We start from the raw sequence: 12917 nt of genomic DNA, 5'->3' as shown, positions 1-12917 counted from the left end.
AAAACCTACTGGACACTTTTCTAAGAGATATCGTAGAACAATATGCCCACACATCTAGTGGTAAAAAAATGAAATAAGGTAGATTTATTGATAGTTAGTTAACAGTTTCTGTGCTATTTATCTGACATTCGTCAAATAATGTAATACAGACAATGGTGCACAAGATACTGACATATTTTCACTACAATTTGATAACAATATTGTTAAAAGCCATTTTAAAGGTTTAAACATTACATTTAAAATGGAATATGGAAATGAGAAGGAACAAAGAATAAAGAGGTCGCTTTAAAGAGAACAAAAGTATTTAATTTGCAATACTAAATACATGTATTTGTACAATATTATATGTATAGTTCTTAGCTAGTAACAATGTGAAACTGCTTTCAAAGTATTCAGCAGGGAAATCTATAAAAGAAATTGAAAAAATATACAGAATTAAACAGAAGATCATGATCGGATAAATTTTTTCTTCTTATTTATAGCTTCTTACTTTAGTTTCTTAACATTTAAAATATAATACATGAAAATTTGTTTCCGTACAATAGAGATAGTAGTTATTCCTATCTTATATGCTTCATCTAGACATCCTTCAACAGTAAAAAATGAATCTACTGTTCTTGTTTGTTTGCACTTACAAAAAGTATATTAGGGTCAACGCTTAGCATTATTTCCGTAGCTCATGGCTCGCAGTGGAGCTTTGAAGTTGGCAGCTGCTTGCTGTTGAATTTGATATGCCAAGGGGTGGATTTTAAACCCATATAACCTGTAAACAATAAATAATATGAAATTCAATTCAGTAAATTAAGAACTTTCACATAGTATTCTGTGATAAGTGATTGGTTTGATCTGAAGCTCTGGAACCAGTCATTACTTTATTTCAGACTAATATTTCGTAGATTACTTCTAAAGTAATATCAATGTCCATATAAATTTAATTTTGAAGTCTTGTAGATTAAATTTAAGCAATTTTGTAACAATTAAACCAGTGGGATGGAGCCCAGGTTTGAAGAGTAAAACCGTTCTTTTCTATGCAAACACCGTGGAGGTAACATGAATGATATTAAGTTCAGTCAGCACTTCCTGATTGCTATTAAAATTTCTTTGACGTCAAGGGGCTGTACCTGATAAAGAGACTGCATTAAGACACATGGTTTGAAGAGCCAGCTGTGCTTGGCAGCCATCTTGACTTTAGCTCCATAATTACGTTCAACTTGTAACATTTACATGACCTAACTTTTAATCATAATAAGTTATGAAAGACATCTCATTTTAAATATATTATTAATACTCTAACAAAAATATGTGTAATGCTATTAATATATTTAGAACTAAATTTTCAACTTTTTTTACTTTATCCTGTTGATATGCACGAATCACTTAATCGTGTAAGAAAAATCTAAAAGCAATTGGATGCTTATTAATGTATCTTTAAAATTAGACATTTCTTATGATTCTATAACCTAAAAACGGACAAAATATTTTAAGTATAACATAGCTTTTATGGGGTAAAACTCAAGGTTTTTTCAATACAGACTTTAATCAAAGTCTTTTTTTAACCTAAGAATTGATCCTTAAATCAAATCAAATATTTATTTGTTGTAAACATGTTCACATGTATAACAAAGTCAACTTAAAAGGTTACTTAACCTAACTTAAAGAGTTAACAACTTCGTAAAATTCTGTTACATCGTATAAGCAGGTACAATCTTAAAGTATGTACAATCTTCACTACATCCTATAAATGAAAGTCTTCACAATTAACTTCACTACAAACTTTCTTTATTTATATACAATTAAACATTACACTTGTGTAAATCAATGACACAATTATAACATAAAATATGAATAAATAACAATAATAAGTCAATGTTGAGCTCATATTCAAATAATGTTGAGATATTCAAGCAATCTGTAAAAAGCTATCCCGACGAGATAATGTCTTAGGACTAAAGTAAAAAAAGAAAAAATCATTATCTTAAATATCTCTATTATTAACTGGTTATTGTTTCTAGTGTTGTAGTTATGACCTTGAATTTTAAACAAACTGTGATTATTAAAAACTAAATCAACACACAGTGATAGAATAATAGACGGGAGGGTTAAGATGCCATTTGACTGAAAATATTTTCTGCAACTCTCCTGCGGCCCTAGACCCCAGACAGTCCTCAAGGCCCTCTTCTGCAGAGTAAAAATTCGATTAAACCTGTTAGTGCTACAGCATCTGGCCCACTGCCAAATCCATGATTATTTTGTTTTGTTTTATTATACCATAGGAAATAGAAATATAAAATATTTTGCCTAAATGTATAAAAGTGATATAAAAAGTCTCCTTTGAGACAAAATCAGAGAGGGGCCATATAATTAATGAATGTTGTAGAATTAAGTTAAACACACAAAGCTGTTACATGAGTTTTCTATTTCGGGTTGTTATCTATGTGAATTTCCCTGAACTGTAACTGAGGTAGTAAGCTTTATATCTGGAAAAAAGTCATTAATTAACTGTCACCTTTTTCATTAAAAATAATCGCCTCAGTCTATAAAATTTAGGCTAGAATTTATTCACAGAAATCGATTGAGTAAGAAGTGGTATTGATAAATTTACAATACTGCAAAAACTTTGGGATATTGGTGATTACAAAATAAGATGCTATCATCAACAACAAAAATCACAGATAAACTGTTAAGATATTGATCTAATGAGGATAAAAAATGTTTGTGAGGTCATTAACTTATAACTGATATGTAAAGGTACGGAGGTCCTTGTGTTACTGATCTTCACAATGGAAAATGAGATCAAAAACTTTTTCTTATTTTACTAATATGAACATATTTAATCCAATAAAACTTAATACTTACCTCGAATGCCATATTTATAAAGCTTTTGCAGTAAGGTATCTTTGTCTAACACATTAAAAGCCACACTAAAATCAAATGAGGGCCAAATTGTACTTTTTTTACTCAACGTAAACCATTGATTTTTGGACAAAATGGAGAAACATTCCTGTACACAAGTCTTTATATTTAAATTTGATGTACCCTGCAGGTTGAGTTTAAAACATGATGAAATAACATTTTACAGAGTTTGCGATTTTATGGATGTTGCAAGTTATTCTGTCAACAATACAGGTATGGAACTTGTTCCTATTCTCTCAATTTTTACCACCAATCCAGCAGTATTTTAGGCAAATTTACATTGCTTATGTTTATTTAAAATTTTGTAGACAACAAAATAAGAATGGTTTTTTGTAAAATATGATTGGTTACCTTGGAACAAACTGGTTGGCAGGACGTTTAGGCCTGTATTCTGGATGAACCATAAACAGCATATGAGGAAATCCTGTGCCGAAGTAAGCTCCATCTGAGTGGTGATGTTTTGAAGACTTGGGTGTGTACACGTCCATACACTTTGGACAATATGACTTCACCATAGCCTCTCCAGGAACATCCGACAAACCTAAATCAGATTTAAATTTGTTACTTACTTGATAACAACTTTGGAACTTAATAATACTTTATTTGAGAAGTGCAAACACACTTTAATTTACACAAACACAACACACATTAACACAAACTTTATTTGTATCATGAGTCTTACAATCTGAATGAAACGTTTGAACCTCATGTAAACTTCTTAAAAACATTTTTACATACCCCGTTTTCCATAGGTTTTAAACCAAGTAATAATATCTCAATAACCATACAAATGACTTTCTACCTCTAAATTAAGTACAAACTAAAAACATGCTTTGTCATAAAGCTTATCATAATTTCAATGAATAGTACATAAACCAAAAGCAACACAAGGTTTTATTTGTGAAATTTAGACCCACCAGCAAATAAAAGTACTATTACCCTTTGTGGAATATTAATGTTTTCAAAATCTTCAGTTAAAATTTATTTTTTTTATTTCATTAAAAGCACATGTCCATGTAAGACAAAATTGAGCAATTATAAGATAACTAAATTCTCCCAGATACAATAGTCCCATAGATAGATATTGTTGGTAGAGCTGAGATAGTACACAAAGTTTACTTGAAGCATTATGTAAAAAAACTCACCAATAGGTAGCATATTTTCTGCTTCGCAGTATACTCGTGGACAGTGTCCAAAGTCTCCAGCCTGATACTTTTCTATCATTAATGCAATCCCACGGTTTGTCAAGATGTAACGTGCATGAATCAAACCATATAACATTTCTGCAGCTTGTTCAATCAGGTCAGATTGATTTGGATTGTCCTCAAGTTCATCATCTGCAAATAAACATAAATATTTTCTATAAAAATGTTTGTTCAGAAAGTATTTTCAAATTCATTACTTTTCTCTGTAAACTTAAAAGAATAAAAACATTTTGAACAATCACAAACATTCTGAATTCCCCTACTGTTTGTATTTATTTTCACATTAAGTGAAATGGCGAAACTTTTATTTGGACAATACATATTTTGATTGTGTCATCTTAAAGGATTCTGATTCAAGATTTTAGTTTTTTAAAAAGATGACCATGTCTTTTTCATTAGCTTTCTCCTAAATATCCTTCAGTGACATTATGGGAAGGCAACAACCCTACAATATGTAGAAGACAGAGATCTTGATCTGTGTGATTCTTAACACATTAACTGCAGTGAATAAAACTTACAACTATTCCAGCTATCCTAAATTCAGTACATGTCTTGTGCCAGAGTGAAGGTGTTAATAACATTCCGTAATATTTTCCATAACTCTCTTCATGACTTTCTTTGCTTTTTCTTTTACTGCTTTAACAGTCTCAAAACTCAATCTTTTCAAAACTTACTTGACTTTAAGGAACAAAAGAAGTCACAGGGGGCCAAGTCGGGTGGATGATCTAAGACAGGGATGCTGTGTTTGGCCAAAACCACCTTAACTGACAAAGCTTTGTGAGCTGGAGCATTGTCCTGGTGGAGGATCATCCATAACTTGTTTTTCCACAAATTATTCAGTTCAGTTTTCTCCTTACAAGCCCACGAAGGATAGTCAGGACGCTAGTGTAGCAATTCTGATTCCCTGTCTGCCTCTCCGCTACCCAACTAATGTACAACATCCTTTTGATATCAAAAAACATAATCATTATGCCCTTGAATTTTGAATTTGTTATTTGTGCTTTTTTTTTGCCGTGGAGAAGGAGGGAATTTCCAATGCATCGATTGATGTAGTCACCATAAACTTGTAAGATTACAAATTTTTCACTTCCAGATTTTCCAAGTTTAAAAATAAATTAGATGTTCACATGCTGTTCTTTCTGGATAATCAACATTTTTTCGATGCAGAGGCATAAGGTTACTGTGTATAAGTAATGCTATGGGCAGAATAATTGTCCAGGAGAAATAGCAGTTAAAAATGGTCAAATAAATAAATGTTTTCTTACAGCAAACTAATGGCACAATTTAGTCAAATACATCATAAATAAATAAAAAAACCATTCCGAACCAAAATCATCTATTAGGGGGTATATGAGGGGGTGGTTTTTAGGGGTGAAAATGGTTTTTTTTTTGCAATTTGTGAGTAAACAATGCATCCTATTGAAAAAAGTCAAATGTAAAAGTGGTTGGAAATAAAAAGATCTACAACTTATGTAGTAATCATTTTTGCCCTAACCTCAAAAAATTTCCCCAAAAAATTCAAAAAAAAACCGTTTTTTTTTTTGGTTTTAAATTTTTTTCTATTACAAAAATGGTTCGATTGAGCTGAAAGTTTGATCAAATATACTTTGTGCTATTCTAAAAATACTGTATTTTTTTTTCATTAAGAAATATTCAGCCATTATAATAAAATTTCACTTAAAAAAAAATATTTTGATATTTTTCAATCACCCTTTTGAAACATTTTTTTTAATAAAAAAAGGTTCTATGACGGCTCATTATTTTCGTTTTTTTAGTAATTGAAAATAATATGTAATTGAAAAAATTGCATACAAATTGAAAATAAACAAAATATTGACATTTTTCATTATACATTGTATTATTTACGTCGAAAAATTGTTATTATTTATTTAAATTATAATTTTTTTTATACCAGTGCTATTTGTAAGCATTAAGCAAAATAATAATGAATCATGGATATTTAACAATTACGTGGAAATTTTTAAATAAATCAAAAAACAGGAATTTGAGTCTTAGTAAATTTTTTTTAATTTTTATTTTTCATCATATATTTTTTATTTCTTTGCAATATTTTTTACAATTCTTATTGAAATTGAATCAAGAAACCATTATTTCCTTCCAAAAGTTTTTTTTTATATTTATGTTTTTTCAGTGAACCTAAAAATATAAATATCTTTTTTTTTCATATTCTACGTCATCTGATCGTGATTCATACTATATTCTACTCAATTTTTCCCTGCTTTTTTTAAATGTAATGATTGTATCTCCTTTCATTGAAGGAAACGCAAGATCGTTATCAAAACTATCACTCAATTTTTTAAAAATATATTTAATGTTGGGATATCACCATCAAAATCTTCTTTTAATTTCGTTAAGGGAAAATTGGCACTCGGATGAATTTTTTTTAAGTAATAACACGCAGTAACTTATGAAATCTTTAGAATCTACACTCAATGTATGTCTACAAGATGTTTGTAAATGTTGTCCCATCATAAAAAGATGACATGCACCTATTATGATAATAAGCTTGAACTTCACCTGATTCTTTGAGAAAATTCACTCTAACTTAGAGACTTTTATTAAATTATTCTGAAACATCTCTTCCCTTTAAAGTTGATTTTTCTTTAGTCCCAACCTTCTGCATGCCGTGAAATGCTCTATTTTGGTTATAAGGTTCTTCACAAAAAACACAACACAATGATGCTTAAAATCAAAATCACATGCTTCTTTCATAATCTTCTTCCCAATAGGATTTTTTTTTTTTCTTGTTTGTTCTTCGGAAGCTGTAACAATTGATTGAGGTCTATTGTATGCCGATCGACAACCATCATGAATGTGTGCTTCAGTCAATTTCTGAAATGTTTTGTAACCGCTGATCATTGCTTTGTTTACTTGACGAAATAAGAGTATCTATCCCTCGACTTTTTATTTTCGCCAAATCTCCATCGCGGCTTTTACAAATGATACAAGAAGGTACCTTTTCCACCATTTACACAAATCTATTAAAATGCAGAAAGCACGATAAAATTAGTATACTGAAAATACGTAAAAATTACTAGATAATTAGCATGCGTAAAATTGTATGTACAGAGACAAAGTTTTATGATCTGTATTATTTTTAATAATTTTTATTGAATAATTTTTATAAAATTTTGTTTCGAACAATTTTAAAAGTTTTACTTACGATTTGTATTTTATATAGACAAAAATCTTGTAAATTGCTAATCACGGAGGCTTATTTCACGACACTACTCCAATATAACTTCACTGACGACAAAGCAGCTGCTTATTGTATGCTTAGAAACATACTGAGACCCGTATAATAGAAGAATAGGATTGACCCCGCCCTTTTGCTTCAAGGACACTATTATATACCTGCACTATATATACGTGTAATCCAACTTTCACATTCAACAATGTTTCTAAACTTTTCAAAATATTCGAAAATTCTTTCAACATTAAAAAGAATTATAATTTAAATAAATAATAACAATTTTTCCACGTAAATAATACAATGTATATAATGAAAAATGTCAATATTTTTGTTTATTTTCCATTTTTCTTCTGCAATTTTTTCAATTAAACTACATATTTTTTATTTCATTTCTTCAAAATAGACTAAAAAAACGAAAATAATGAGCCGTCATAGAACCTTTTTTGATTAAAAAAAATGTTTCAAAATGGTGATTGAAAATTATCAAATATTTTTTTAAAGTGAAATTTTATTATAACGGCTGACATATTTCTTAATGAAAAAAATACAGTATTTTTAGAATAGCACAAAGTATATTTGATCAAACTTTCAGCTCAATCGAACCATTTTTGTAAAAGAAAAAAATTAAAAACCAAAAAAAAAAAAACTGTTTTTTTGAATTTTTTTGGGGAATTTTTGAGGTTAGGGCAAAAATTATTACTACATAAGTTGTAGATCTTTTTTATTTCCAACCACTTTTATATTTGACTTTTTTCAATAGGATGCATTGTTTACTCACAAATTGTAAAAAACCATTTTCACCCCTAAAAACCACCCCTCCTATACCCCCTAATAGACGATTTTTGGTTCGGAATGGTTTTTTTTATTTATTTATGATGTATTTTGACTAAATTGTGCCATTAGTTTGCTGTAAGAAAACATTTATTTTTTCAATCAGGTAATACGACTGGACTATAAGCACAGGAGCCAGACGAAACTCGAGGAGGGGTGGGAGGGGGGTCACGTAACCGAGCATACAATATTCAACCTTATTGCACTTGTTCTGTGGCCTTACCAATCCAGTTATTTTCTAGCCATACCTCGTATAGCTAAAGCTTTCTAGCTATGACGCCATTTCAAACAGCAGGTAATCAAAACAAACAATCAACAGGTGTAATGATAAGAAACATTCGATTTAAAGCGAGTCGAGGCGCTTCAAAATCGAACATGCTATGTTTGGACGGACTGACCATCGAAATAATAATAATAATATAGATAAATGCCTAAAAAAATTTGATATCAGAATTATTATTCAACTACAAAATAATGAACTTAGCGTGACGGGTAATTACGCCATTGCTAACTGATGACGGACAATATACTTCATTGGTAACCAGTGGATTATTCACTGCTATGTCAACCTTCTCCTAAAGTTAGACCAATATTTAAAAATGAAACATTAGAAGCTTAGACAAATTGTAACATTCATAGAAAACACAGTCAACAACATTTGAACACAAACTATGACTTTGCAAGAACAAAAATGTAAGAATGAAGATGCAGCCGTTTAACACCCCTCCCCTTTACCTCGGCCATTTTTTGTTTCAGACGATATGCCACATGAACTGCCCAAATTGTTTTATCCTTACTGGTTTCTCACCATCGCTCGTTCACTGCAATTACTCTGTGTTGGACTGATCACTCAGAGTCCTCACTTACGAGTTCGTTGCCACATGTTAATTAGTTTTTATGTATTTTTTTTATCTGAAACCTAAGGTTTTTTGACACTTGAATATTTGTAACATTGACGATGACAAATTTCTGATACCTTTAACTGGTTCAAATGATTGACCATAAATAATAAACTTTCAACAGAGAAAAAACTTATATTGGAACTATAAGCATTTACATATGAAGTTTTAGAAATATATATATTTATTTTGCACCTGAAAATCAAAACCTAAAATGAAAATCAATGGAGTGTAAAGCTTCTCTACACAACTTTAAAATAATGCCCAAAAGCTAAAAACTGAGATTGAATTTTAAAATACTTTAGGAATAACTTACCTGGTTCCAAATCTAAAATCATATCTAAAGCCTGTCGATAATGTGGAACTTGTTCATTTAAACCAGTCAAGTTAAATTTGTCTTGAATATAATCTTCATCAACCTACAACAAGCATTTCAGTCAATTAATATTATGACTATGATCAGTGCCTTATAAGAATACATTATTATAAGCTTGAAAAGAGCTGGAACGTGTTATAATTCTGAATATTTAACACAGTATATACAAAAACAACCAAAGAATATATAAATATGAAATCAACATAAAAATGCTGATTTTCACCAGCAATAAATAAGTAGGAGAGTATAAATTCTTGTTTCCATATCAAAGGTAAATCTGCTCTACCTTTTCCAGCAAATATTTTCTTACTTTCAGGATATATAAATATGCCAAATGTATTATTTGTATACAAAGACATATATTCTCAAGGAAAAACATGATATTTATGCTTGGAAATATGAGGGCTATCCAGAAAGTAGATTACATTTCGCTCTGTACCTGCTAGGGGCGGGACTATCAAGGCCATTTTGTCAGGGCGATTCTCCAATCAGTGGCTATCCAGTCATGCTAGTGAGAGGTTATTGTCACTCCTTGTTGTTTTACAATAGCATTTTAAAACGTGTGACGCAATTGAAAATCCCACGTACTGAAAGTGCGGTCTGTAATACGGTTTCTGTTGACTAAGCACCATAAACCAATTAAGATTTATAGCCAAGCTCTGCGAAGTTTATGGGAACAATGTGATTACAGAAGGTGGAGTGCGTCAGTGGTACATTAGGTTTAAAAATGGCTGAACTAATAGGCAACCAAGCACTGTAACCGACGAAATTGTCTCTAAAGTCAACGAAAAGATTAAAGAGGACCGCCGATTTACAATATAAGTACTACCACTTGGTTTTTTTTTCAAATTTCAAGGAGTTTTTCACACGAAATTGTTATGCAGAAGTTAGGTTACCATAAATTTTGTGCAGGATGGGTATCGAAAATCTTAACAGAAACCGATAAAAATCAGTGTATGGTTGCTCCATTGACATTTTTGGACACTTACAAAAAAGATGGTGACTCGTTGCTCAATTGAATCATTACAGGAGAGAAGACTTGGGTAAAAAATGTGAATTGTGAAACCTAAATACAGTCTCTGGAGTGGGGGCATACACACTCCCCCAAAAACTAAGGAAATGCATGCAAACATTATCGGCACAGAAGATTATAGCAACTATTTTTTGGGACAAGAAAGGAGTTCTTGTTGATTTCTTAGAACGTGACAACTATAAATTCTGCGAGGTTTTATGAAACCTTGCAAAAGTTAAGAAGGGCAATACAAAACAAGTTCAGAGGAAGGTTAAGTTTTAAAATGTTCTTTTTGCACGAGAAAACCTGATCATACACGGCAAATCGGACTCAAAACCGTGGACCCTGGTTGCTTTTAAGTGGGAGGTATTTCCACATCTCCCTTACAGTCCAGACCTTGCACCCCAGCAACTACCACAAGTTTCCAGCAATGAGAACCTGCCTTGTGATGTAGTGCTTTGATGACGACGTGGAACTGTGGGAGGGTGTGACTACCTGGTTAAAGTCTGAGGCAGCAGAATTTTATAACGCCAGAATTTCAAAACTAGTTCACTGTTATAAGTCCCTAAATTTACATGGTGACTATATTGAAAAATAGTATTTTAGTGTCACTTTCAAATGTATATTATAAATTTTTTTTGTTTTTGTTTTTATCAAATTATAATCTACTTTCTGGATAGCCATCATATATTCACATCCATGATCAAGATTTAATACCTGCAAAAATGTTCCTTTAATCACTAAACAAGTTCTCAATTACCTAGTATTTAATTGAATTTTACTTACTTTACTTTAATTTTAGGACCACATAAAATTTATATAATATAAAATGTTATACTCTCATTTTCTCAACATAATGGAAAAACTGCACATTTGTAAACCATATATGTAGTAAGGGATTTGTAGAAAAAATTATTTGATCCATAATTCTAAGTATTATTTTAATGTTCTTTGTACCAAAATATTCAGTATAAAGGATCTTTTTCTAGTGTAATTTTCAATAATATTACATACCAGAAACTATTTTTAATAAAATTTAATTAAAAAAAATTAATAATAACTTCAACAAATTTACTTTTAATGAACGAAAAGTAATAAAATTAGAAAAAAAATTATTACAAGAGACAACTATTTATAAAATTTCAATTAATTTCCTACATTACTATCCATTTTTATGCAAAATAATGAACACATAAGTGAAATATAACCACTTTATTAAACATATGACAGTCTACTAGCTACTAAATCTACAAGAAAATACTCAGTATTATTCTGTGAGCTCAGAAACTATTGTAGTAAATGTTTCTTAATTACTATTCAGATCTTTGAGAGTTATTAACAATCATGTTTTTTGAGAATATCATGCACCATAATCCTTAGTTAAACATTTACTAAAACACACTGCAGCCTGCCTACTAGATACTATGCACAAGAAACTGCTTAATACCTGAATGAACTCAAGTATAGTTTTAAATATATGTGTTTAATGTTTTATCAGTACTATTTACAACTTTGAAAAATATTTACAGTATTTACACCTGTACATTCATGCTTTGTGATGAATGTCATGCACTACATCCGTATGCAAACATAATTTGAAAAATATTCACTGTGACATCCCTCTTTACACTTGTTACAATAAAGTCTAGATCTTTTTATGATATTTTGTAATTTAAGCCTTTACTAGTACAAATCCAACAAGTTTTCAAGGCAGTACCAAGTAACCTTAAATGTCACCATCACCACCGTTTAGATAGTAAAAAGATCTACATTTCTTAATTGAAGCCACTCGTAACAATAAAATGATACCTGGATACAGGTTTCATATTAATATTCAAGCAATTATCTTTGTATATTACAAATCCATTCAAGATCATTATACAAAAATATTAAATATAACCTTCTTCCAGTACTTATATAAATAAGCATATCATTTCACCCATGTATGAATTATAATTTGTTGTTTACACTGTGTGATTTCCTTGCCTCGTCTTTTCTTTGTAATTGTAATTTTTTATTCCCCCCTTATTAGAATTGCTGATTTTTTTAGGATTTCATCTGATGATATATGCCATAGCAGTATGATTATTTTTTTTGAAAGTACAAGGCCTTTTGAATATCTAGTTTATTTGTAAGTTCAGGGGGTAAATAGTGCCTGTTATGTAGGTCCTTTGTTTGTATAACATTTTTATTAGACCTATGCTAGTAAAGAAATTATCCATAAAAGGGAATTTTTGTTAAACCCCACTGGCCCATGTATCAATCCCTTTCGGACTGCTTTCTGCATTACTTCAAGAGGGTGTCTACTTAAACCAACAGAGGGCTCCTACAGTATCAGGCCATTGGTTGGACAACAATGCAGCTGTATTACCTTTTTTTCTACTTTTATGGTCTCTAGCACTCCCTCTACATAAGCAGAGATGGTATAACAAGTCTGTCTGTCAGAGATAATTTTCTGAACAATGGT

The 12917-nt window shown here is 30.5% G+C and overlaps 1 protein-coding gene across 2 annotated transcripts in view; it reads right to left on the bottom strand.

The window, feature by feature from the left end:
* Positions 1-284: 284 nt before the first annotated feature.
* LOC124360672 (casein kinase II subunit beta) overlaps positions 285-12917 on the bottom strand; it is a 29032-nt gene continuing 16399 nt past the window's right edge. For both annotated transcript variants that reach the window (XM_046814491.1, XM_046814492.1), the window contains exons 3-6: positions 9379-9481; positions 4059-4250; positions 3265-3454; positions 285-763 (exon numbers count right to left, since the gene is read on the bottom strand). In XM_046814491.1, the coding sequence (XP_046670447.1) occupies positions 652-763; positions 3265-3454; positions 4059-4250; positions 9379-9481 (597 nt within the window). In that variant the 3' untranslated portion in view covers positions 285-651. The remainder of the gene's footprint in view (positions 764-3264; positions 3455-4058; positions 4251-9378; positions 9482-12917) is intronic.

This window comes from Homalodisca vitripennis, chromosome 4 (assembly GCF_021130785.1).
Source record: "Homalodisca vitripennis isolate AUS2020 chromosome 4, UT_GWSS_2.1, whole genome shotgun sequence".
Classification (NCBI taxonomy): domain Eukaryota; kingdom Metazoa; phylum Arthropoda; class Insecta; order Hemiptera; family Cicadellidae; genus Homalodisca; species Homalodisca vitripennis.
This window is presented reverse-complemented; position numbering and strand designations above follow the sequence as displayed.